This window comes from Pseudorca crassidens, chromosome 6 (assembly GCF_039906515.1).
Source record: "Pseudorca crassidens isolate mPseCra1 chromosome 6, mPseCra1.hap1, whole genome shotgun sequence".
NCBI lineage: Eukaryota > Metazoa > Chordata > Mammalia > Artiodactyla > Delphinidae > Pseudorca > Pseudorca crassidens.
In genome coordinates this window covers 43,975,673-44,003,656 of record NC_090301.1, presented here as the reverse complement: position 1 = coordinate 44,003,656, position 27,984 = coordinate 43,975,673, and the positions used below count along the sequence as shown (strand labels likewise).

At 38.4% G+C, this 27,984-nt stretch overlaps 2 protein-coding genes across 8 annotated transcripts in view; one reads left to right on the top strand and one right to left on the bottom strand.

Annotated features, from left to right (window-relative positions):
• The window catches only part of C6H2orf88 (chromosome 6 C2orf88 homolog), a 92,051-nt gene extending 83,687 nt beyond the window's left edge, over nt 1-8,364 (top strand). For 2 of the 3 annotated variants that reach the window (XM_067741209.1, XM_067741208.1), the window contains exon 2: nt 4,374-8,364. In XM_067741209.1, coding sequence (XP_067597310.1) covers nt 4,542-4,829 — 288 coding nt within the window. In that variant the 5' untranslated portion in view covers nt 4,374-4,541 and the 3' untranslated portion in view covers nt 4,830-8,364. The remainder of the gene's footprint in view (nt 1-4,373) is intronic. The other variant, XR_010944338.1, reaches the window with a different exon arrangement.
• Nucleotides 8,365-9,627: 1,263 nt separating this feature from the next.
• The window catches only part of HIBCH (3-hydroxyisobutyryl-CoA hydrolase), an 87,757-nt gene continuing 69,400 nt past the window's right edge, over nt 9,628-27,984 (bottom strand). For 4 of the 5 annotated variants that reach the window (XM_067741204.1, XM_067741205.1, XM_067741206.1 and 1 more), the window contains 3 exons: nt 17,169-17,288; nt 12,829-12,862; nt 9,628-9,978 (listed from right to left, as the gene is read on the bottom strand). In XM_067741204.1, the coding sequence (XP_067597305.1) occupies nt 9,863-9,978; nt 12,829-12,862; nt 17,169-17,288 (270 nt within the window). In that variant the 3' untranslated portion in view covers nt 9,628-9,862. The remainder of the gene's footprint in view (nt 9,979-12,828; nt 12,863-17,168; nt 17,289-27,984) is intronic. The other variant, XM_067741207.1, reaches the window with a different exon arrangement.

Below are 27,984 nucleotides of genomic sequence, written 5' to 3'. Positions count from 1 at the left end.
TGTTGGATTCTGTTTGCTAGTATTTTGTTGCAGATTTTTGCATCTATGTTCATCAGTGATATTCACCTGTAATTTTCTTTTTTGTGTGATATCTTTGTCTGGTTTTGGTATCAGGGTGATGGTGGCCAAGTAGAATGAGCTTGGGAGTGTTCCTTCCTCTGCAGTTTTTTGGAAGAGTTACAGAAAGACAGGTGTTAACTCTTCTCTAAAAGTTTGATAGAATTCACCTGTGAAGCCACCTGGTTCTGGACTTTTTTGATTGTTGGGAGTTTTTTAATCACAGTTTCAATTTCAGTACTTGTGATTGGTCTATTCATATTTTCTGTTTCTTCCTGGTTCAGTCTTAGAAGATTGTTACCTTCTTAAGAATTTGTCCAGGGAACTTCCCTGGTGGTCCAGTGGTGAAGACTCCATGCTTCCAATGCAGCGGGGTACAGGTTCGATCCCTGGTCAGGGAACTAAGAGCCCACATGATGTGGGGCATGGCCAAAACTTTTTTAAAAAATTTGTCCAGTTCTTCTAGATTGTCCATTTTATTGGCATATAGTTACTTGTAGCAGTCACTTATTATCTATTGTATATCTGTGGTGTCTGTTGTAACCTCTCCTTTTTCATTTCTAATTTTATTGATTTGAGCTCTCTCCCTTTTTTTCTTGGTGAATCTGGCTAAAGGTTTATCAATTTTTTCAGAGAACCAGCTTTTAGTTTCATTGATTTTTTCATTGTTTTCTTTGTTTCTATTTATTTCTGCTCTTTGTTTCTATTTATTTCTGCTCTGATTTTTATTTCTTTCTTTCTACTAACTTTGGGTTTTGTTTATTCTTCTCTAGTTGCTTTATGTGTAAGGTTAGGTGGTTTATTTGTTTCCTGACATAAGATTGTATTGCTATATAAACTTCCCTCTTAGAACTGCTTTTGCTGCGTTCCATAGGTTTTGGATCGTTGTGCTTTTACTTTCATTTTTCTCTAGGTATTTTTTGATTTTCTCTTTGATTTCTTCAGTGATCCATTGATTGTTTAGTAGCATATTGTTTAGCCTCCGTGTGTTTGTGTTTTTTAAGGGTTTTTTCTTGTAGTTTATTTCTAATCTAATAGCGTTGTGGTTGGAAAGGATGCTTGATATGATTTCAGTTTTCCAAAATTTACTGAGGTTTGCTTTGTGGCCCAGCATGGATCAATCCTGGAGAATGATCCATGTGCACTCGGAAAGAATGTGTATTCTGCTGCTTTTGGATGGAATGCTCTATAAATATCAATTAAGTCCATCTGGTCTAATGTGTTATTTAAGGCATTTGTTTCCTTATTGATTTTCTGTCTGATCTGTCCATTGATGACAGTGGGGTATGAAAATTCCCCCACTATTATTGTGTTACTGTTGATTTCTTCTTTTATGGCTGTTCCTATTTGCCTTATATACTGAGGTGCTCCTATGTTGGGTGCATATATATTTACACTTGTTATATCTTCTTGGATTGATCCCTTGATCATTATGTAGTGTCCTTCCTTATCGTTTGTAAGTCTTTATTTTAAAGTCTATTTTGTCTGAGTATTGTTATTCCAGCTTTCTTTTGATTCCCATATGCATAGAATACCTTTTTCCATCTCCTCACTTTCAGTCTGTTTGTGTCCCTAGGTCTGAAGTGGGTCTCTTGTAGACAGCTTATATACAGGTCTTGTTTTTGTATCCATTCAGCCAGTCTATGTCTTTTGGTTGGAGCATTTAATCCATTTACATTTAAGGTAATTATCGATATGTGTGTTCTTATGGCCATTTTGTTAATTGTGTTGGATTTGTTTTTGTAGGTCTTTTTTTCTCCCCTTCTTTTGTTCTTTTGTGATTTGGTGACTATCTTTAATGTTGTGTTTGGATCCCTTTTTCTTTTTCTGTGTGTGTATATCTATCATAGATTTTCGGTTTGCGGTTACCATGAGGTTTTGATATAGCACTCTCTATATAAATAAGATTGTTTTAAGTTGCTGGTCTTTTAATATCAAATGCATTTTTAATATCCTGCATTTGTACTCTTCTCATGATTGCTGGTTTTGATATCATATTTGTGTTGGATGATTTCCTACCTTTACTGTGTGTTTGCCTTTACCGGTGAGCTTTTCCATTTGTAGTTTCCTTGTTTCTAGTTGTAGTCTTTTTTTTTTTTTTCTGCCTTGATAAGTTCCTTTAGCATTTGTTGCAAAGCTGGTCTGACAGTGCTGAATTCTTTTAGCTTTTGCTTGTCTGTAAAGCTTTTGATTTCTCTGTCGAATCTGAATGAGAGCCTTGCTGGCTGTTCTTGGTTGTAGGTTCTTCCCTTTCATCAGTTTGAATATAATCATGCCACTCCCTTCTGTCCTGCAGAGTTTCTGCTGATAAATCAGCTTGTAGCCTTATGGGTATTGCCTTGTATGTTATTTGTTGCTTTTCACTTGTTTCAATATTTTATCTTTGATTTCCACCATTCTGTCTTCTAGCTCACTTATCCATTCTTCTGCCTCATTCTGCTACTGATTTCTTCTAGTGTATTTTTCCTCTCAGTTATTGTATTGTTCATCTCTGTTTGTTCTTTAGTAGATCTTCTAGCTCTTTATTATACATTTCTTGTATCTTCTTGTTCTGTGCCTCTATTCTTTTGCCAAGACTTTGGATCATCTTTACTATCATTACTCTGAATTCTTTTTTTGGGTAGATTGCCTATCTTCACTTCCTTTAGTTGTTCTTCTGGGCTTTTTTCTTGATCCTTTGTATGGGAATTTTCCTCTGTCATTGTGTCTTTCTGTGATTGCAGTTTCCACTCCACAAGCTGCAGGGTTGTAGTTCCTCTTGTTCCTGCTGTCTGCCCCCTGGTGGATGAGGCTGGTCTAAGAGGCTTGTGCAGGCTTCCTGGTGGGAGGAACTGGGTCTTGTCCCTCTGGTGGTCAGGGCCATGTCAAGGGGTGTGTCTGGCAGGCAGCTATGGGCTCAGGAAGACTTTAGGCAGCCCATCTGCTGATGGGCTGTCTTCCCATCCTGTTGGTTGTTTGGCCTGAGGCTTCCCCATACTGGAGCCTGCAGCCTGTTGAGTGGGACCAGGTCTTGGTGAGAAAGTGGGGGCCTCCAGGAGGGCTCACACCGAGTACTCCCCAGAACTACCACCACCACCAGTGTCTTTGTCCCCACAGTGAGCCAGAGCCGCCCCCCCTTGCCTCCACAGGAGACCCTCCAATACCAGCAGGTAGGTCTGGTCCAGGATCCTGTGGGGCCACTGCTTTTTCCACTGGATCCTGGTGCACATGAGACCTTGTGTACACCCTTCCAAGAGTGGAGTTTCTTTTTCTGCCTGTCCTGTCGAATTCCTGTGATCACACCCCACTGGCCTTCAAAGCCAGATGCTCTGGGGGCTCCTCCTCCTGATGCCAGACCCCCAGGCTGGGGGTTCTGGTGTAGGGCTCATGACTTTCACTCCTGTGGGAGAACCTCTGCGAGATAATTATTTTCTAGTTTGTGGGTCACCCACCTGGCAGATATGGGAGTTGATTTTATTGCAAGTGCACCCTTTCTACCGTCTCATTGTGGCTTCTTCGTTTTTGTGTGTAAGATATCTTTTTTGGTAGCTTCCAGTGTTTTTCTGTTGATGGTCATTCAGCAATTGTGATTTTGGTGTTTTTGTGAGACGAGGTGAGCTCACGTCATTCTACTCCACCATCTTGTCCTTGCTTCATAATTTCGTAATATCTAATTTAGAAGGAAAAATAGGTGGCTTTGCCATGTCTAACTTGTGTTGTTTAGAGTTGGCCCTAGTGTAAAGAAAGACCATCATTCGGTCCTACTCTTTGAGTTTTAAATGTGTGACCAAGGGACGCAGGCTCATGATGTTTGAGGCAGGAGCAAATTTTGATATGCTTGTTTCCCTTAACAGTATAGATCAGAGTCAGTCAGTCAGAAAATATTTACTCCAAAGGGCCAGAGTAAATATTTTAGGCTTGCAAACCACACAGTCTCTGTCACAACTAAACTCTGCCACTAAAGCATGAAAGTAGCCATAGACAATACGTAACAAATGAGCATGCCTATGTTCAAATAAACTATATTTGAAAAAACAGGCAGCTAGAATTTGGCCCAAAGGCTACAGTTTGCTGAGCCCTGGTGTACATAAATAAATCCAAGGTAGCAAAAGTTTGTTGTCAGTTTTATAAAATTTGCCTGATCTTGAAAAGACATTTTCCTATTTCTAAATGCCATTTTTAGATGATTATCTTTTCTTTCTATTAAGATAAAGCTGTTGTTACCTTACATTTCCTCCAAGTGATGAAAGTGGTAAAGATTTGTTTCTACTTGCTACCTAATCGTACAGTAGTTTGCATTCTATGACTTCAAAATGAAACTTCCCTTCTCTTGACAGATAAACTATATGTGAAGATTGGTGAAAGGGAACATTGATTTCTGAAGCAGCCTGGAGAGGAAAAGCACTGCTCAATATCAAGTGGACAAATGCTTGGTGTTTTCCAAAGACGCTGCTGAAGTAGTCTTTGCTACTGCTTTCCTTGACTCAGTCAAAGCTCTTCATAACATGGGCTGCGTGAAATCAAAGCAAACTTTCCCATTTCCCACCACACTCGAGAGTGAGAAGAGGCATGAAAGTGAAGAAAACTTTATGCCTGAAGAGAGACTTCTACTCAGGATGCCTTCTCTAGTTAATGTCAAAGAGGAAGTGAAGGAACCCCTAGGGCCTGAAATTGTGGTCTTTGAATTTGCACACCGCCTGTCCCAGGAAATCTTGAGTGATGCCTTGCAGCAGTGGGCTGGCAACCACCTCAAGTACTATGACATCCCATATATTGAGAGTGAGGGGCCTTGACGCTGTGTGTAGGATGATGACACTTTCTCCAACTGTGGATAAAGTTGGTGCTAGTTTAAATACATGAAACAACAGCAAAAACTGGTGTGAATAAACACAAATAACTCCATCTGGGTGTAAAGAAAAATATTTCGATAGCCATCAAGAGTCTAAGAATACTTAAAATGAAGTGTTTTAAGCAGTTCTACATTAACAGCAATTTCTATCTGCTTGGTCTTGGATTTTAGTCATTAAAGGGTTAAATGTAAGTCCTCTGGTGCCACAGTAATCAGCTGTGTCACACCACTTCCAGAGGCAACAATGCCATCACCAAAGAAATAAGAATTTTTAAAATTCTTTAAAGAATTTAATTTATTTAAAACCTGTGTTTTCAAAATGGTCATTTTAAAGACATTCTTTTAAAATATTTGTCAATTTATACAAAAAAAAACACCAAGATATGAAAAGGATTTTCTTGAAATGCCTGGGCAAGGGAATTGCCTGGGCACTCAAGCCATAGCTGTTAACAGTGGGTCTTGTTTGCCAAAATCTTTTGAGTCAAGGATCCCTCCCCTTCTTAACACAAATGACCAAGCATTAGAAAGCAACCCATGTGGAAGAGGTCCACCGTGAACTATGTCCTTAATAAGATATTTACTTTTGTAGATGAAAAGCATAACCATCACCTTGAACCTCAGCGCCCTAACTAATCACACCTGTTACTGGATGACTCAGGCTTTGCATATAAGCATCTTAACAATATACAATTTACAGAAGTCATGACAATGTTTATTGCATTGAATTAGGTAGCCCAGTGATATTACTATACAAGGAAACAAGCAGGGGAGCTTTTATAAACAGCAATCCAGAAAACTGTAAAGTAATAGAAGCCCTAGTTGGCAAGGTGGAAAGAAGAACCTGGTCTCAGTGCTGCGTGTATGTTAAGCTTTACTGTCTCACAGATGCAAGGGGCTGGTACATGGGCAGTCACCATTCATATTACTGTGGGACCAGATTATGCATAAGAATTTATAGTTATTACAAAAGATCAAATACTCTTCCAAAGGGAATACTCATGTGTATTTTTAATGGTAACAAAGCCCATGGGGCATTTATAGCCATATACTATACTATTTTCATAAATTTGGCTACTTTTTTAGGAAGCCTTTTTTTTTTTTTTTTAAGTACTGTTTAAGATCAATGGTAACAGAAAATTCAGGAAAGGGGGAAGAAGGTACTAGAAGATGTAACTTGTAAGATAATTGAGACTGAATCTTTACAAGTATCTTTTCATCAAGATTTGCCACACATTGAGTTTAACTGGAATAGGAATTATTTAAGCCCATGCAATTAGATCCTTTTATTAAGATACAACAGACCCTTGTCATTGAAATCTAAAGAAAGGCAGAAAAAGGCTTGTGACCTCTAATGACATAAATGTGTATGACCTTATAAGCAGGCAGAATTGCTACCTCTAATTTTAGCAGTTATACTCTGAAACCCACAATCAAATAGACTGAATTCTCCAAGGTAAATTGGCAAAGAAAATTCTTTTGAAGTAAGTGGTGTGCCACTTTGCAGGTGCCTTTGGACAACTGGTCATTTAACTTTCACCTAATCCCAGGGTTTGTACTGTCCTGTTGTACTTACAATCTAGCAACTTTACAAAATAGAAAACCTACCACCCCTGTTTATACAAGGATCTGAAGTTACAAGGCTAAGAACAGAAAGTTTCCAAAAAGTGCAAAACATATTTCCAGCTCATGAAGAAAAATTTAGGTTTATGAGTGCTTATACTAATGACTCAGACAAAAGCCTAGATGTTGCCGTTTTTCATTCATTTTATATTTTACATCAGGTACTTTTGCTGCAAGGTCACTGCTGTTTAAAAGATATAAGTAAGTATATAAGATAATACATATTACGGTGAGAACACAAAGCCATATAAAAGCAGCGCATCACACTAAATTTTTCAGCATACATAGGGACATAGACTAGTAGGCTTTGATTATATCTAAATATTTTGATCTCAGGTTCCTCCTTTGCCCTGGGCCTCTATTTTCTAGGGGTAAAATACAGGCAGGCCTGCCAGACCCGTATCTAAGGGTCTAATCTCTGTTGCCACCCTCTCTGATACTATGGCAATAGGGTTTTGTCACTGAGCACCACCCCTTTGTCCCTGACTCACTTTAACAGTATAGTATCTTGTGACATACAGACACTTACGGAGACGTATGCTGTATAATATGTCAAACCATGGACACGGAACTACAAAGGCTTGCATAATCAGTGAGTTAGTGGATAAACCAAGTTGGGGGCAGGCAGGAAAGAGCTGGATCAACAAATATACTGCGTATGATTGTTATCAAGATATAGTTTGGCCTAGATGACAAGATAAATGAGAACATCTTTGATACGATAATTCAACTTCTTACATACCTTCATCTTTAAATATTGGATTTACTTCATTTTGAAGGTCTTTCATGAACAAAGAGTAGAAGGGCTGCTTGAGAAGGAAGGAGAACAGAAGACTGAAAGAATTATTAGCTACTGGAATGGGAAACATTTGTTCCAACTTAGATCACAAACACAGAAGAAATAAGAATAGTGGCCAAATTATAAGGGAAAAGAAAATGGGGAAAAGAGGGCCCAAGAAACAACACTCACGTCAGGCTCCAAAAACAAGTTTCCAGTGTTTTCATCTGAGGGGAAGGACACAGTAGCCAAGTTCCGTTCCGTTCTTTACCACGCTCACATGTGCCCAACCACTGAATCTTCTCCCTCAAGAACATCCAGTAGAGGGGCAGATGAGTGCCACCAGCATGACAAAGAACCTGCAGGGGGCAACTCTGGAAGCAGCAGATTAGCAGAGAGAAATGTGCTGATTCCTCATTTAAGAAAACTCACATAACCCCACACATGTGCTTCACTGCTCCCTTCCCAGTTCAGTGTCTTTTGAAAGCTAGTTATTACCTTTCAGTCACAGGCCTTTGACCTGACAGTTCTCCACTTTCCATTGCCTTATCAGTTCTTTGCAAACTACCTATGGTTATTAGCACTTAAAGCACAATTTTGAAGGGGATAAAAATTATCTTAGTCCCAAAGGAATCATTTGTGTCAAACTGCCTTATAAGTATTAAAAAGAGACATGTTGAATGAAGTAGATGACACTCATATATCTTACTCAGTATCACTGGCATTGTATGAGATGGGGGAACTATACTTTTGTAATTATATAGTTTGAGAAATCAAAAGTTAGAGACAAATTATAAATAATGTCAAGGAACAGTAATTTAAAAACAAAGTTCTAACAAATAAATTGTTTGCTTAATCATAATGCCCCCATCCTGTATTTGTGTGACCAAACTGGACATGTCTTCCTTGGAGCAGTGGGCACAGGCTCAGATGTATTCCCTACATCTTACTTGGCAAAACACAACTTTTGTTAGCAAATCTCTTCACTGTAAGACTTAGCTATGAAATGGTATATTTTTTCCCAAATATTTTTGTGAAAACATTTTTCCTAACTGTTCAATAAAAGTCTAGTTGCAATTAACTAGTTATGAGTCCTTATTTAATTGAAGCAAGCAAATGCTTTTCACCATTGTGTGATTTCAAATTTTTTAACATAAAGGACTTAACATTTTCTGCATTTCTAGCAAATACAAAGAAAATAAAAGTCCATTTACACAAGTATTTTCTTAGATCATTCACATCCACATTTAGAAGCTTTAAGAATATAAATGTAAACATGTTCATTATCATGGCATCTTTTTTCCAAATATGTTCCTAATTTTGGGGGGAAGAAAAATGCTTCATGTTAAGTATATTGAGAACAGAAAATTTAAAGCAATTCCTTCTGGACTGCAATTTCCTCATCTATGAGAAGGGTGCAGGATATAATCTTTGATGTCTTTTCCGGTTCTGCCTGCTTTTCATTCTTTCACAAAACTAAAGTTCTCTTAGTTTCTGAGGGGTTTGGAATTATGGAAAAATTGTACCAAGCTATAAAGTAAATCATAAGCTGATCTTTAATTTAAAAATAATTCTTACCTAGACATTAATGTTCCAAGTCTGGAACATCCACAGTTGTGTACCTTAAAAAAACTTATTTTGTCAACAGCACCAATTACTGAAGGTACTTCTATTTTGAACAGAAGTCCTCTTGTTTTCAAGTCCTTCTCCTGATTTGAACTGTGTAAGAACAAATCACTGTTATCACACAAAAGTCTGATGTAAATTGCAGAAGGCAGAGTGTCTCTATCTTAGAGATTAGAGTTTTCTAATGCCTCATTCTGCCAGATTAGCAAATACTCTAAACAACAAGAAATAATGCTTTTACTTTCCCCATAGGAAGAGATTCTGGTTAACTTCAGAAAAAGCCAAGGCTGAGTCAATAATACTGGGAAGACAACCTCATAATAAGCTTTCCTCTTTGCCTGAGATTTCTATCATTATAAAAGAAACACTTCAGCTACAGAAACTCATAATTATTTTAAAACAGATTTATATATGGAGAAAATTCTATGAAGTGTTAACACAGTATCCAAAAAAATTTCAGTTTTTATTTTTTATAACCTATACATAAGTTTACTTAATCAACATTAAAAACCAATACCCTAAGCCAAAACATAAAGTTCCCATTTCCATTAGATATACTAACTCAAGAATCTAAGACCTTCAAATTTTCCCATCTTTTAAAATAGGGCTGGCAACATTTTTCTGAAAAAGGACCAGACAGTAAATATTTTAGGCTTTGCAGGCCTTATAATCTCTACTGCAACTACTCAAAGCAGCCACAGATATGTCAACAGATGAGTAAAGCCATGTTCCCATAAAGTTTTATTTATGGACAATGATATTTGAATTTCATGTAATTTTCACATGCCACACAATACTGGTCTTTGATTTCTTTCTCCAACCATTTAAAAATGCAGAAACCATTCTTAGCTGAGGGATATATGAAAAAAAAAAAAGGCAGCAGGTTGGCTTTGGCCCATGTGCCATAGTTTGCCAACTCTGCTCCAAAATAATACTTTAAAAATCCAGTCTCTTCAAAATTTCAAATCATTACTTCCCAGAGATTTGAAGTGATTATTCAAAGCTTCATCAGTAACTTCTTTTAGATCAGCTGGTTTCCACTTCGGACTCTGGTCTTTATCTATTAAAACTGTCAAGACATAAGAAACGTTAGTATTCTCTTTGGTTATTACCAGATTTTAATTACTGAATTGACACAAACTACCTTGGACTAGGCATATTTTTCTATAGCACATCTTTTTCTGCAAAGTTGAAATTTTTGTATGTGTCCCTTTTTCTTTTTCCCCTTAAATTAAGCCCTCACAGATTGGATGATGACCTCACCTGCTAAGCCTGATGTCTCTAGCTTGAATACAGTCTGCTGAACTAATCCAGTGGTTTAAGCCTTAGAACTCTTTTTTGTTTTTCTAATAATATAATAAATGAAATCTCTCTTTAGCTCTTTATAAAAGAGGTAAAACCAGAGTTGGTGTGGCTTAAAGGTAAGGCAGGAGAGTGGGTAGGGCCCAGATCTGTCTTCTAACCTCCTCCACATTGAACTGAGAGGAAACTTACTTGAGGTACAGGGAAAGGGACTTTATACATAATTAAATGTGGATACAACTGTTTTGCTGAATCTTCTAGCTCACACTGAATTAAAATACCAGACCACCTTCAGGTTATCATGAGAAGCTCTGCTTCTCTTATTTCAGTGTAGTCATCACTTGGTGTAGCCACACAGTATCCCCACAGGATTTTAAGTATGAGGCAATCAATCCATAACCTCCTTTAAAAAGGGAGGAGAATGTCAATTTCCTGGTTGTGATAGTATACTACAGTTATACAAATGTTACCATTTGGGAAACTGTGTGGGGGGTATGCAGGATCTCTCCATATTATTTTTTACACTGCATTTGAATCTACAATTATCTCAAAAAATTAAAAACAAGAAAGAGAACGGGGCTGTACCTAGTCTGGCTGTGGTAAGGAATTTCAGCCATGCTTAAAATGTGCGTAATTCTTGTGGGGAATTAAAGTATTTAAACATACAAAGCCTACAAAACCTTAAAAAATGAGTTAATCACTAAAAGGCGAAATAGTTAAAGAAGCAATCTGGGAACCAAAGGCAGTAGGCTGCCTCAGAAGGTAGAGGGAAGGGGGCTTTATGCATAATTAAAATGTGGATACTGGAGGTTCTCAAGGTTTGGCTGCCTAACTATAGGATTCCAGCGTCAGATAAGTGGTGATACTGAACACTGATGTTATGATCCCTGCCAGTTTGAAAGTTTTACATTCCCTGGACAGAGTAAATAAAAACAATCCTGGAGCATTCTTTCTACAAGAATCTCTTCCCTAAAAGCCCTCTGGGTCAATGCTATCTACCTCCTTGACAGTCCACTGAAGGTCAAATGGAAAGAGAATATTAATCAAATTTGCATGTTATTTAATTTCAAACTAACAAAATTTTTATTCTAGCATAGATAAAACAAGTTCTTGCCATGTAGACAACTCAGGTTTTTCAGGTTTCATGAGGCACCCACTCAAATTCCAGTTGGTAGCTCTCTAGCTCTTCTGAGATAATCCTTTAAAAAAATTTTTTCCTGTAAATTCTTCTAAAGGAAGAAGTTTATTCTAGATGTTAAAAGTAAGAATTTTTTCCAGCCATTCCCCTAATTTGATAGTTTATTTTATCTAATTCGGTAACATACTTTATAATTAGTAAATTGTAGCAAACATTTGGTTATGTAAGAACATCTTAACAGTTTTACCCAGAATAGATACTGCTTTCTGAATAAAGACGTTATGCTGAAAGATGAGGGTACATACTTTCTCTTCATTAAAAAGTAGCTTGATAAGCACCTGGGCTATGAATCAGAACTTCGGTGCTGCTTGGTTTCAGCTCTTTTTCCTTAAAATAATTGACAGGATATCTAAAAGATAATACCTTTCTTTTCTAAGTTTAAGAAGGGCTGCTATAACATATAATGAATGAATACTTTAGCAACATAATCCAAGTAGCACACAGGTCCTCCTAATATCAGAGGTCTAAGCTCTGATCCACATGCAGCAAGAATTTGCAGGGAATTAGTAGGATGAATGCATGTTTTCTATAAAACATATAGCCATTTCCTCTGACTCAACTCCACGTGTCCTCTGAAAGGATTTGTTTCTTTCTTATACTATATCATGCCAGAAATGAAGAGAATTCTACCACAGTGACCAGTGTTTATTGAAGCTTACAGCTCAGAGAGCATAACCTTTTATTCAGATAAAGTATATCTAGAGTCTGTACTATATTAAAGTGATAAATAAAAACATAAGAAAATTAGATATGTAAAATACAAGCAGAGTGAAACAACTCATTTTATACAACATAAATGACAGCTACTATTTATAGGCATATGGACTTATACACAAAAAGAAATGGTTGCAGATTTGCTAGGAACAAAAAAAATCAACTACTTCACTAGCTTTTTCTTAATATTCTTACTTTGAAGATGATAAGCAAAAATAGAAATTAATAATAGTAGCATATGTTACTAATTATGCCATGTTTTTTTCTCAATGTCAATGTTTAACTGCTAGGTTCAGGCAAAGAGGTGGATGGTAGGGTCCAACACAGCTGGGATTTTAGAGGGGACTTCAGGCCTTTCTGCAGGAGAATAAACGTACCTTGCAAAGGCTTCAGCAGCAGAATTAATTTACAAACTCATGCTGCACTTAGCAGAGGGAGTCCATGTGACTGTAAGAGAATGATTACCTCTTATATATACATTAGGGAGCGGTGGCCACATTATTGGAATTTTTTAAACAATACTGGTTTCAAAGACTGGTCTTCCCTCATATGCCAGTTGGTAATATTCAAAAAAAACACTTCGCAATTTTTATAAAAGTTTGATTTTCACTAATCAAACAACCATCATCTTTTTTTTTTCTTTAACAGTATCTGCTCAAAAATCCTATTTCCATAATAGCCAGGAAGGAAACAACTGTCACTTACCTGCCCTAACACCTTCATGAAAGTCATGGCCTCTCTGAAAGAAAATCAAGATTAAATGCAGAATTTCTGGGCATCTTCATTCCTGATCATCTCCTCTCTTCCAGCCACTTTAGCCCCCATTCCGTGGCCACACCCTGAGCCATGACATTCAGAGACTGGACCACCTCTGAGAACCCACTCTGATCACCTCCTCCTTTTCTTATTTACTCAAATATCTCCACTGCTACAAATCCCTGATTTAACTGAGCTGCACTGATCTACGCGACTTTCTCACCATTTGTTTTGGCTTCACTCTGCTCTTCATCCAGCCCAGTTTCCCCAGTTCATTAATGCGGTCATTTTTTTTTTTCTTGAAAACGCCCTTATCTCCCTCAAGCCTTTCCCCCCGCCCTTTATTCTATCTTGGCAAAATCTCAGCACCAGCTGAACCCTACTATTTACCTCTGCCTGGGTTCGAGCAGCTAAAATCTTACTGCAGAAAAATCATACAACTGTGACTGGCTTCGTTTAAAATTCATGATCACAAATCTCAAACAGGCATGGAAAACTGCCTCACAATCCATGTTCTCTTCCCCAATGCAAGATAATGACTTCAACTGTCTTCTGTCCCCTCAACCTCTTCCCCTAGCAAGTTCTACTCTTTACACTATATTCTCCAGCTAATGAGTTAACCTTCTACTTTATTTTAAAAGAAGAAAAAAAGACGCCCTAAGACAGAACATTCTCTTCTTCCCACCAAAACATCTGCAGCCCAACTACAGCCATCTGCACATGCCTTCCCTTTCCCGTCTAAGGAGGAAGGGACCCACCCCTGCCAAAGGCCAATCCTCCCCTGCCTTCCCATTCATATGCCCTCTTCTCAAGGACTAAGCCTGAGAAGGTCACCTGTCTCTCTTTTCCTGCCATCATCAATGTAGGCAGTATAACTTAGTGGTTGAGTGCATGCAGTTCAAACGTCCTGGGTTCACCTCCTGGCTCTACTACACAGTAACTATGTGACCTTGGGCTAGTAATTTCTCTAACTCCCAGTTTCCTTATATGAAATGGTAATATCAACACATCCATCCTAAGATTATCTTAATCCACATTCCAGCACAGCATCTGACACACAGTAAGTGTTCAGTAAATGTTAACTATTATTAGTATCATCAACATAATCCTTTTTCCCTATTGGCTCATTCCCAATCATTTACAAACATGTTCTAGTATCTTCCAAAGGAAATCTCACTTGATTCCACAGTCCCAGCTTCTACCCTATTTCTGTTTCAAGAAGAAAGGGTTGTGCACACAGTCTTCAATTCTTCACATCCCATTTACTCACTTCCCCTCCAGCTTACCACACTGCAACTTCTGCCTCCTCACACCCCTGAGATGGCTTGCCAAAATCATCTGTAACTTCAGTATTGCCAAACGCAAAGCATGCCTTTATCCTCGTCTACTAGAGGCTCTGGCAGTGTTCCCTCCTCCTTGAAACACTCCTCTCCTGCTTTCATGACACCACGCTCTCCTGGTTCTCCCACCTCTGTCCATTTTCTCTTCCACTGCTCATTTTCCTTCTATATGATCTTATCCACTCTAAACTCAACACATCAGTGCCTGAGTGATCAATTCTGTTAAAAATAAGATCCTGTCCCTCCTCTGCTCAGAAAACATCCAGTGCCTTCCCATTTTACTCAGAACAAAAGCCAAAGTCTTATAAAGACCTCCACGGCCATGTATGCTCTGCACAGCCCTTCCCTATGCTGTCCGCCCTGACCTCCTTTCTTTCTCACTCCCCGACCACCCCTGCCCCACTCCATCAGCAAGGCCCCACTGCAGTTCCTAGAACAGGAAGGCCACCCCTCACCTCAGAGCTCTGTACGTCAGATGCCCTCCAGATAGTGCATGGCTCGCTCCCACACTTCTTTCAGGTTTTCACTCAAAGAACATCATCTCAGTGAGGTCTTCTCTGGTCTTCCTATCTACAAGTTCAACTCCTGTCCCCCTGTATTCCATACCCTCCTTCCCGATTAACTTGTGCTCCTTAGCACCTGTAATAATATACTACATATTTTACAAATTTATCTGTTTATAGTCTATCTCCCCCACTATAAAGTTAAGTTCCAGGAGGGCAGGGATGTCTCTGTTTTGTTTACCTATATATTAGTGCCTAGCACATGGTAAGCACTCTTATTTGTTAAGTAAATAAATCTCCAAAGTGTTCTTTTTTTAAATTGGCGTTAATGTCTCTCAGACTTAAATCTGTAACCCACACCTCTAAGTTCCAACTCCTAAATGTGTTCTTTCCTTCATATCCATCAAGGCCTATCAATTCTATCTCCTACATTTGTCTCAAATCCATTTACTTCTCTCCACTGCCACTCTAGTCTAAGCCACTACTATTCTGCACCTGGATTACTGCAGTAAACTCATATCTGATCTCTACATCCACTCTGAATCCTCTCCCCAACTCCATCATCATTCAGTAGCAATAATTACCTTCCTAAAACCAAATCACCCCCTGCTGAAACCCACGAGGCTTTTCAACATTCTCATTTCTCACCCTTCAGGTCACTGATGAGCTGACATCTCAAAGATGTCTTCCTGGACCTACTTATTTAAAGCTTTCCCTTTGCTTCCCCCATTCCCTCTTGTCCTCACATCATTCTATCACCAACCCTGTAGGTTTCCTCTACAGCACTTACCACAATTTGTAATTATTTTACTTATTTTGTTTACTTGTTCTTTATAGTCTCAGGAGGCTATAAATCCCATGAGAACAAGGACATACAACAGCATAATACTTAGCACAGTGCCTGGCACATAGCTAAACATATTTGCTGAGAGAATGAAGGAAGGAAGGACTCAATCAATCCAGGCAGTACACTAAATGTACAGTGAAAAACAGGGACTGGGTGAAGTGTACTGGGTAGGGGTCAGGAGCGTGACCATCTGGTTTCACACGCCACGTCTCTGCCGCTTAACAGATGCACCACCTTAGGCGGGTTACTTTACTTTTCTATGCCACTGTTTCCTCATCTGTAAAGTGGAAACAATAATAGTACCTGCCTTCTACAGACAGTGTAATATTTAACTGAGAGAATGCACGTAAAGTGCCTAGCATAGTACCTACTCATAATAAACAAAAGACCTCAGCTGCCATTTACATCCTATGGAGTGACCTCAATATATGACTAATAGAGCTTAATTTATGGTTGGATGAACTATTTTGAATATCTTCACTATTTCAGGACATCGAAGACCATTAGGTATGTCTGCTTTCTAGTTATTAAACATAATGTTTCCTTTAGGCCATGAGCGTATTAATCTAAGGGTCCTCTACACATAACACAAAAGAGATAATTCTGCTTTAAAAGAGTTTATCTGGGGACTCCCCTGGTGGTCCACCAGGTAAGACTCTGTGCTCCCAATGCAGGGGGCCTGTGTTTGATCCCTGGTGAGGGTACTAGATCCCACGTGCATGCTGCAACTGAAGAGTTTGCATGCCGCAACTGAGTGTCCACATGCTGCAACTAATAAGTCGGCATGCCGCAACTGAAAGATCCCACATGCCGCAACAAAGACCCGGCACAGCCTAAATAAATAAATAATTTTTTTTTTTTTTTTTTTTTTAGAGTTTATCTGGGGGGGCTTCCCTGGTGGCACAGTGGTTGACAGTCCACCTGCCGATGCAGGGGACATGGGTTCGTGCCCCCGTCCGGGAGGATCCCACATGCCGCGGAGTGGCTGGGCCCGTGGGCCATGGCCGCTGGGCCTGTGTGTCCGGAGCCTGTGCTCCACAATGGGAGAGACCGCAACAGTGAGAGGCCCACGTACCACAGAAAATTAAAAAAAAAAATTAAAAAAAAGACTTCATCTGTAAGAATAAATCAGTATGACTCTGAAATATTTCATGAAATCAATAATATTCTATGTGATTATTGCCTATTTTAAGTGTATCTATAATGGTATTTTCAATGCTAATCTATTAATTAAAACATATAAAAGACTAATAACTTCTCTTTGTGCATTTAGATTTAGAGAATTTATGCTTCTTGCCCAAGGTCAGAGACTATGCCTGTAAAATGGTTAAAATTTCTATTCTGAATTTCACATGAGGTTAGAGTCCTTCTTACAATTACATGCAAAGGTAACTGCTGTTTCATAAAGGCTTATTAACAATCTGTGAGCAATATTCCCACGTGCCTTAAGCTAACTGGCCTGTTGTATTTTCATAGAGTCGATTTATAGATAGTTTCAATTTTCTTGTTCATAAATTTTCTATATTTTACATGCTTTACAGTGAACATATATGACTTTCATAACTAGAAAATGACAATACTTCAAAGAAAAATTCTTACCATACAAGCTTGACTCAGCCGATATTCCATAGTTAATACTTCCTGCAAGGTCTTGGAAGACCCCTCCATGAGTTGCCTTAGTGTGATCTTTAGGGATGTTGGAGACATTTTATTAATTACCTATTAGAGAAAAAATTTACTAGTTTTAGCCCAATAGTTCCTTTCCTGCTTATGATAAACTAGCTGAGTTTTGATATAAATCATATTAAAATTTGCTCCTTAACAATACTTTCATACAACAAAGTCTCATAAAAATAAGATTATGCCTTAGCCTAATCCTGCCAAAGCACCAAACAAAATTTTCTAATCCGGTACAACAAAACAGATCATTCTGCAAGTGGAAGAAATCCTATATCCATAACTGAAGTAATAAAGTACATCGACATTTTGTAGCCTGCCTGACATAAATTATCATCTCAACTACATAATAAGCAAGCAGTGATTAGGCCTAAATAAAACTAATACACATCTCACAAAGCACTAATGTATCAGAGGACAGACATTTCACTTTCTAATATAAAGAAAGTGAAAGAGTAGAAATACAGTAGCTCCTCCTTCCCACTTTGTGACTCTAGAAAAGTGTCTTAACTATAGTCTTCACCTAAAAATAAATCCACTTACCTTGGAAGTAAAGAGAGAGACAATAATTCAAGGTATTGTGACGTGGTCTTCTCTAGTACTTAAATATTTGATAAAATAAGAAATATAGGCCTGACTCCTTGGCTACAGTGCTATGCCACCTCCTTCTGAATTTAAAGATGTTATTACTGATGTTCCAATACATGTGTATGGCTGTGAATGCAACAGCTGCTGCAGGAGGTCCCATTACATGCGTATAAATCTGAGGCCTGCCCTTTCCTTTGTAATTGCAATATATAGTTTGCAGGCATGTTTTTGAGCGACTGTCTCAAAGGTATGAATTTCACTTTTTGAGTTCAAAGAACTCTCCCCACATCAAGATTCCAGGTTCTCTGTATCATCCTCAAGTCTGGCAACAGATTCAGAGAACAGACTGAGAGGGTAGGGCAGTATCTTACCAAGCAGTTGCCAGAGCTTAAATAGATGACTACTGTACAGGAAAAGTTGAGGGAAGATCAGTACCCTACCTACAGCCACAATGCTGAAGAGAAGATGAGAAGGAGAGAGAAACAATTAAGTCTTTTATGAATCTAATTCATATTCGCAGGAACTCATGCTTCTGCCCTCAGTGCTGTATGGACACGATCCCACTCAATGCCCTGACAGAGCTCCTACTCCATGTTCTCACCTTTCTGGGTGCAGGCCACGAGGATGATGGCACCCTGCAGCAGTCCACATACTGTGCTGGGGGCCCATCCTTTCCATAGCCAAGTAGGTAATGCGTCCATTTCATTTCCAAACCCAGTAGTTTTCTCTGGTCAGAGCAATGCTCATGTTATCACAATGAAGATCTAGAAGAACTTCATTCACAATGCTAAAAGGTGTACTTCAGGGAGGGACACAGCTACCTTCTATCTTTTCTGGTCTGCAAAAACAATGAAGCTACAATTCCCTTTCCAACAGGGCTGCGGTGTGCAAGCTCACAATTACGCACCTCACTCAGTACTACTGTTATGATTAACTGCCTGTGTCCTCAATTCTTAGTTTGGTACTTTATGTGCCATCTAGACACAAAACTCTGTCTCTCACCATACTTCCTCACCTGGCTACCAACTAATTTCATAAGAAAGGCCACTTAAGGTCCCCAGTTGTGCTTGTGCCATATACACAAACTAGAAAAAAAAATGGGAAGAAAATTTCATTACAAAGGCTCCGTTGGTTCAGACATTTCATGAAATATTAAAAGATGTTTTCATAAGACAGATAATAGAAGAAGAAACTGTAGTCTCCAACCACTCAATATGCTGGCACTTCAGCACAGAGGCTAAGGTTTTGGACTCCAGAGTGAGACAGCTCTGAGGTGGAATCTCAGCTCCGCTGCCTCCTACATGATTGACCTTAGTTTCCTCATTTGTGAAATGAAGATGATAAATATTACCCACTTCATAAATGGCATGGCAATACAGGATAGTGCAACGTGTCAGAAAGCAAGCAAATCAAGGAAGGGAAGGAATTGAGCACATTTTCCTTAGCTCTCAGGCAAGTATGTTCACACATATGCACATTTTACAAATGAGGAAACCAGCCTCATGAATCTGTCCAAGGTCACACAGAGCAGGAATCCAAACCTAAGCCAGCCAGCTCCAAAGCCTACCTCCTCATACTATATGAGGCTATAAAAGTAGTCAAGAAGGTCAAAGGCTGAAGAAACGTCAAAAAGAACAAAGATGGAGGAGAGGACATTGTGTCAGGTGATGAAGTGAATAAAAACTTTTTTGTGGGGACTTCCCTGGTGGCTCAGTGGTTAAGAATCTTCCTGCCAATGCAGGGGACATGGGTTCGAGCCTTGGTCTGGGAAGATCCCACATGCTGCGAAGCAACTAAGCCCGTGTGCCACAACTGCTGGGCCTGCACTCTAGAGCACGCGAGCCACAACTACTGAAGCCCACGAGCCACACTACTGAAGCCCACGCGCCTAGAGCCCATGCTCCACAACACGAGAAGCCACTGCAACGAAGAGGAGCCCCCGCTCTCAGCAACTAGAGAAAGCCCACGTGGCAACGAAGACCCAATGAAGCCAAAAATAAATAAATAAAAAATAAATAAATTTATTTATTAAAAAAACCTTGTTTGTGTAATTTCAATGGCAAAGAGGAAGACAAAGTCAGGAGAGTAGCTTGAGGAAAAACAGAGTCAAGGGAAGGCTTTTTTGTAAGGCTAGGAAAGCTTTGAAAATGATAGAAGAAAATATGCCACTAACTCAAAAAGGTAAAATTGAAGATACTGAAAGAGGGAGATGGCTGATGCAATTAGTTCCTAGAGTAGGCAGAAAAGGATGAAATAAGACCACAGATGGGGATGTTTCCCTTGACAAGGAAGTGGGACATATTAGAGCAGTGGTCCCCAACCCTTTTGGCACCAGGGACTGGCTTCGTGGAAGACAATTTTTCCACGACGGGGTGGGGGGGATGTTCAGGCAGTAACACCAAGGATGGGGGGATGATGGAAGGCGGCAGATGAAGCTTCGCTGGCTCGCCCGCCGCTCACCTCCTGCTGTGCGGCCCGGTTCCTAACAGGCCGAGGACTGGTACCAGTCAGCAGCCCAGGGCTTTGGGACCCCCGTGTTAGAGGAATCAAAGAAGGGATGATGGAAGAGCATTAAAGGAGCTAACATAGCTTCATTCATGATAAAGGGAACACAGACTGTTTTGGAAATTTTGATAATGATTAGGACTTGGATCTTTAGCTAAGCCAGAAATGTGTATGGATACAGCCCTGCACCCACCCATACAACTAACTGAATGGACACATTTCTGCGTATTAGAGGAACACTGGTCAGTGTTCTAACCAATTTATCTGACCCTTTGAAGATTAGTTGTCTCCTGTATATCAAATAGCCAACTTCTTTTTTCCTTTATTTTTATCAAATGATTCACATTCTCATCTCAATTCAACAATATTACTCAGCATGTATTATGCATTAGACACTTCAGGGGAGACAATAATCAACAGCACACGGTCCTTGCACTCTAAGCATTATAAGCACTATAATCACTGCCTTTTGGGTAAGAATCCTAGGAACCCTTCTTTTGGTTAAGTTTTATTTATTAAGTCCTAGGAAATTTGCCACAAAAGGAAAACTCAGGATAATGCCGCTCACCCTCTCCTCAGGAGTGCCAGAACACTCGATAATATACAGTCTGACATGAATTATCAAGAGAAAAACAGTATTCAGCAAGCCTACTGATTACAATTAGAAAACTTCTACCAAGTGGACTCAGAGTTGACTCAAGGGCTATAACAACTATTTCTCTGATTCACTAAGTGATCTTAGAAAATGATCTCTTGAGTTCTTTCCTTTATAAAAAAGGATATCATGTATAACATTCTTTAAAAGTCTAGGCTCTGCCAGTTTTAATCTCAAAAGAAGGAACACTAACAGGAATTCAAGTAAATTTAGATCATTTTACTTTTTAAAAATGCAATAAAAAATAGAGCTGATACTGACTTACATTACATACAGGGTAAAGACAATGAACAGGAAATGAGAGCTTAAGAAGCTAATTAAAGGCAACAAATTAGCTTATTCTTCATCTAACTCAAAAGAATACATAAAGTATAGGAAAAATACAAATGGGTGTAATTTTACTCTCCTCTGAAAAATGGCTACAGCATATTTCCAATCTATTAATATATTATGAGATGAACTTTCTAATCATTCCATTAAAAAACCAAATTCACTACGTGTAAAAACTTCGTTGAACCGTTAAAAATGCCGTCAAGATAAAAGTTTAAGTAAGCCACAGACAGTAACCACTTAAGAAGTGTTCAATGTACATTATAGAGGTCAGAGGAGAAGGATAAATCATTTGCTCATATTATACTATAGAAAATTATTTAATTTGAATAGCTGATACTTTAAAATACTTGCAAGGCACAAGAGAAATAAATCAGTGCAAAACAGGTCAAAACAAATTATTTGAAAGCATGTAGAAAACAATTTTAGGTAGAAACAATGTTTTCTACGAGGGCAAATGACACTTAGAAAATAAAAAACTAAGGAATACTATAATTAGAAACACTTTATACAGTTGGATTAAGAAAAATCTAAAATAGTATATCCAATCACTTTTTAAAAAGGCCGTTAAGAACATAAACATAGTTAAAACAACAGATCTCAAAAGCCCAAAATAACAAACTCCTGTTCTACATTATAGTTGGTTAATGTAAAGAGTTTGTAATGAAATCTCTCATTTATGGACCGTTATGGATCTGCCCCAGATCTTCAGGACATCTTCTCCACATTTTGAACAGAAAATTTCTGTTCAATAAATGCCACCATTAAGATAGAAAAAAGGCAAGTAACAGATAGGAGGAAGATATATGTAGTACATGTACTGGATAAAGGACTTAATTAGCAGAAGATAGAAATAATTCCTACAAACTAACAGTAATAATAAAAAAGATTTAATAGGCACTTCGCAAGGAAGGATACCACAGCCAATAAAGGTATGAATTGATGCTCAACCCCATTAGTAATCATGGATGCAAATTAAAACCACTATGCAATGCTATTTTACATACACCAGAATGACGAATATGAAAAAGACAGATAATATCAAGTGTTGGTGAGAATGTAGAGCAACTTAGTATCCAATGTAAATTTGTACAACCATATTGGAAAATTTTTTGACAGTAACTACTAAGATCAATGTACATGCTTTAAATTAAACAGAGGCCATCTAACTGAGGTGCCCTTAATGCTTTAGTAGACTGTAAGCAAATCAAAATCTAAGCCTGTAATGCCTCAAGGTTAAAAATCGAAACCTAAGGACAGCCAATCATAAATAGCCAATTAGCCTTTCCCAACTAAAGCAACTGCTTAAGCTACAGCCAATCAATATTTCCTTGCTTTGCTTCCACCTCCTCTGCATAAAAGGCTTCCCCTAAGCTCATATCAGTAGAGCTTTTCTTACCACTTCTGCTTTGGTGCTGCCTGATTTAGATCAATTTTTGCTCAAAAAAACTTTTTTTTTTTTTTTTTTTTTTTTTTTTGCGGTACACGGGCCTCTCACTGTTGTGGCCTCTCCCGTTGCGGAGCACAGGGTCCGGACGCGCAGGCTCAGGGGCCATGGCTCACGGGCCCAGCCGCTCCGTGTCATGCGGGATCTTCCCGGACCGGGGCACGAACCCGTGTCCCCTGCATCAGCAGGCGGACTCTCAACCACTGTGCCACCAAGGAAGCCCTATCAAAATTCTTAATATGCTTTAGTGTATCTTTTAACAACATGTGATGACTTTGCAGTACTACTCCTGGGTATATACAGAAATCCATATCTTTGTTAACAAAAGACACAGACAAAATTGTTCATAGCAGCATTATTTCTAACAGTAAAAACCTACAAACAACCCCAAATGTCCACGAACAGTAGAAATAAATAAATAAAATGTGATATATCACACCATGGAATAACTTAAAGCAATGAAAACAAACCACTGCTACATACAACACTGGTGAACCTCACAAATACAATGCTGAGCAAAAGACAGACAGAAAACTATGATTTTATATATAACTCAAAACAAAATCTATGGTGTTAAAAATCAGTATATGGTTAGCCTAGGGAGAGGTAGTGACTGGGATGGGACTCAATAAGACATATCGAGTGCCTAATTTATTCTGGGTGTTCCTTATGTTTATGTTGTAAAAATTTTTCAGCTATACATTATAACTTTCCTGTACTTCAAAAAACAATGAATTCTTAAAATACATACACACTCAGAAAAAAATTCACTGAATTCAAGCTCTTTAGTTTAACATAAGGCTCCTCACAGTCTGGTTGTAATCATCTTTTTGGCCGTATTTTCTGACACTTTACTCCTTGTTCCCAGCTCTGCATTCTCCTAACATTTGTCCTTTGAGTATGTGCTTTGTTCTGTCTGATATACCCTTTGCCACTTGACAACTCATTCCCATCTTTAATTCTCTGCTCAGAGGTCTCCTCTGTGAAGCCTTTAAGACTCCTTCCATCATTTTCTGGACACCCACAATAATTTGTGCAAGCCTCTAGCTTAGTAGCACTTACCGTATTTTGTTTATGTGTCTATTCCACTGGATTGTGAACTCCCTCTGAGAACAGGTACTGAATTTTCACTTTTGAAACTCAGTGGCAGCACAGCACCTTACCCATTCATTCATCATACCTACCATGTGAAATGCTCTGTGACAGGTGTCTGGAAATACAGGAGTAAGCAAGCTTCTCAGCAGCTTATAGTCTGCTGTAGATGGCACTCAATAGAGCAAAAAGACAGGAGCAGTAGAGAGAAAAGGACACATAATGGGGACAGGGACAAGCAGGTAGAGGTCTTTATGGAATAACACTGTCATTTCTATGGTGTTCAACACTGCCACTAAATACCCGAAGCTTTGTTGTGCTGTTTTAAGGCTTAAAAGGGAACTATTTCTTAGCATTTGTCCTTGGGATTGAATGAAATTAAGTAGAAGGTAGAATTTAAGCCACAGTAAATCACATCATCTGTTATTTTAAAACCAAGCGGCATAAGCCCCTGTTATATCCTGTCTGTTAAACAGGTCTTTGATTTTTTTAACTAGTTTATATCAACTGTAGTTAAGAGTTATGTTTTGCTATGAATTGTGAATATTTTTCTAAATAATCATCTTATACATTATGCACTTATATCTATAAATCTTTTCCAGAAATGTTCAGATTGACCAAAAATACAATAGAAACACAAAATACCTAAACGAGTTGGTCTACTTCACCGAATACTGCAGCTTCACAGACATATTTTTGTTTTTAAATATTTTTTCACCATTCTGGAGGGTCATATTGTTTTAAAGAAATGGGCACTAATATTTCTTTCCTCTTATAAAAGGCTTAGAACCAGTCCAAGAAGAGTGCTTTTTGCAACCTTAAGATTTTTCCGGTAATTTCTTAAAAGCATTAACAATTAAAAAAAAATGTAAAGACAGTATCTAAAGATGCAGGTACTCCTGTTTGATGATATCCTAAATGTTCATGATAGCATTTAAGGGTCACTAAGCTCCATCAGTGGACTGGAAACTGTTTTCTCTTCCTGTCTACATAGATGGATGTATTTTCCCCTTAAGGTTTATTGTACTCTTTCCCAAAGGAACAATGCATCCATCAACACTGCCATTCAGTTACTCTTATTAATAGCAATTAACTGCACAGTGTAATAGGTACCTTCAGCAAATATAATGCCCACTTCTACAGGTCAAACTGTTTTTTAAACATAATTTGGCATACCATTTTATTTTTTAAATAATTAGTTTTACTGAGATGTAATTTACATATGATAAAATTCACTCATTTTAAGTGCATAGGTCCATAAATTTTGATAGATGTATACAGTTGTACAACTACCCCACAATCAAGATGTAGAACATTTCCATCACCCCAAAGAGTTCTACTTCCCTCAGTTCTATCCCTGGGCAGCTGATTTGTTTTCTGGGCCTACAGTTTTGCCTTTTCCAGAATTTCATAAAAATAAAATCACACAGTAGGTAGTCCTTGTGTCTGCCTCCTTTCACTTGGCATAATGCTTCTGAGATTCATCCAAGCTGTTTAATGTATCAGCTCATCCCTTCTTATAGCTGAGTATAATATTCTACTGTATGAATATACCACAACCTGTTTACTCATTCAATTAGGGATCGGATTGTTTCCAGTTTGGGGCTATTATAAAGTTACTATGGACATGTGAGTAAAGCACCTGTGTGGACAAAAGTTTACATTTTTCTTGGGTAAATCCCTAGAAGTGGGATTGTTGGATCTTACAGTAAGTGTACATTTAACTTTATAAGAAACTGCCAAACTGCGTTCCTGCCAGCAATATGCAAGTTGTAAGTGCTACACATCTTTACCAACATTTGGTGTTGGTACTGTCAACCTTTTAAATCTCAGCCACTCTAATGGATGCAAAGCAATATCTCACTGTGGTTTTAATTTGCCTTTTCCTAAAGATTAAAGATCTTGAGCATTTTTTCATGTGCTTCCTGGCCATTCATGTATCTTCTTCGGTGACATGTCTAGATTTCCCATTTTTAGTTGTGCTGTTTACATTCTTATATTGTATATGTGGTGGATTAAAGTCCTGTTATCAGATACATGTTTTACAAATACTTCCTCCCAATCTGTTGCTTCCTCATTTTTCTGATAGTGTCTTTCAAAGAGGAAAAGTGTTTAATTATAATAAAGATTTATCAATTTTTTTCTTCTGCAGTTCCAGCTTTTTGCATTAAAAAGAAAATCTTAGCTAGCCCAAGGTCACCAAGATTTTCTCCTATGTTTTCCTTTAGAGTGGTATAGTTTTAGTGCTTACATTTAAGTTCATAATACATTTTGAATTGCATATAGTGTGAAGGAGCTCAAAGCATGTCACCCCAAGATAACGCCATGTTGTCATATTGATTATTTTGAGTTAAAGGCACCTGGGAAACAATAGGTGTAAGAAGGGCACTCTGACCCTCCTTTTCTTCCTGAAAGCAGGAGATACAACCCCCACGTGAAAGGTACCCTCCCTGTGCCAGGAGGAAGGAAGCCATTCTGATCACCAGAGATAGGGAATTTGGGGCCAAGAAATCTGTACAAACTAACCTTCTTAAATTAACCCTTATCTTCCTAGTTACTTCTTCACCATTTACTACTCCTAGCCAAAAGTTATTTGCCTTGTCAATTCTTAACAAATTTATTGTTTCTTTGTCTAAAAGGTATACAAGCTTCCTGCTCTGGTCATTCTTCAGGTTTTCATTCTCTTGCACAGACAGCCATGTACATGTAAAAATTTAATAAAATTTGTATACTCTTCTCCTGTTAATCTATGTCAGTTTGATTCTTAGGCCCAGCCAGAGAACCTAAGAGGATAGAGAATTTTTTTCTCTCCTACAAGGGCAAGGTAAGAGTCAATAACTTTTTTTTTCCTTGCATATGGATATCCAATTGTTCCAGAACCATTTGTTGAAAAGACTATCTTTTCCCCACTGAATTACCTTGGGCGTTCAGAGCAAGTATTACTCTAGTATTAATTTACGCCCACTACTAAAATGTAAATCTTCTGGCTGATGGGAATATGAACACTTCCCAGACCTGTGTGAGACTTGCTAACTGTTCAGACTATTGCTTTCCTGTGACTCTTTCCCTGCTCTTGTGGAGTTTTACCCATAACACGTACAGATCAATATTCTGGAAACTCCTGCAGGAAGAAAGCTGAGTCAATCTTAGGCCTCTCTTGTTTGTTTCCCTTCTCTCAGGAATCACATGTGCTGCCTGCATTGTCCAATGTCTACAAATACTTGTTTCATACGTTTTGTCCAGTTTTCTAGTTGTTTACAGCAGAACAATTCCTGTAGCAATTTTCTTGAATATCGGTCACTTTATTTTTAAATAGTACAGTATACAGGTAATTCTCAAAGCTTACAGAAAGATTAGTAATCTTTTAAGTTTAATTTCTCGTTTTAATACTTTGCTGCTCCTCTTTCTTAAAATCTATGCCCTGGTTATCTTTCTTAGTTTTCCTATTTTTCCTCCAATTTTTCAGTGCATGAATTCTTTATAGAGGCCTGTCATAGTCTTGTATGTTAACTTCTTCAAGTAAAAACTGAGTTTCATTTACTCTTCATGAAACGAGCATTTTAAAATAAAAAAATACATAAATCTCACATTAGTGATTAGAAAGAAGAAATCCCAAAAAATCTAATAAGAGTTTTCTAGTACTGGAAAAGCAAAGTATACACCCTCTCTCTAAGCCTTTAACACAGCAGGATATCCTACATCAATAACAAGAAAACACCTAAAAGACAAGTCAAAAGCAGCACTGGTTTCCCTGGCCATTTGCTCAGGACCACCTCCCTGGACACTAATTTGACTCACTGCTCTCTGCTCTTGTTTCTCTGCCTCTCTGGGCCGTGGACTTCATTCCCCAGCCCTCCTAAGGACTGGTGACCCATTTAAATTCCTTCCTTGGATTAGTATCCTTGCTGAGAGTTGAGGCAAGGGAGGTCGTCTCAACCGCTTCTAACCATGATTCCTTTGATTACTGACATCACTTGTAATTCTGGAAAAGAAATACTTCTCTCATTGGCCCTGAAGAACCTTCTGTACTTTGGCAAGCTTGCTAGTCTCATTACCAGAAAAGGGAGATTGAAACAGGAGAGCACTTCCTACAAGTCAACAACAACAACAAAAAACTCAAT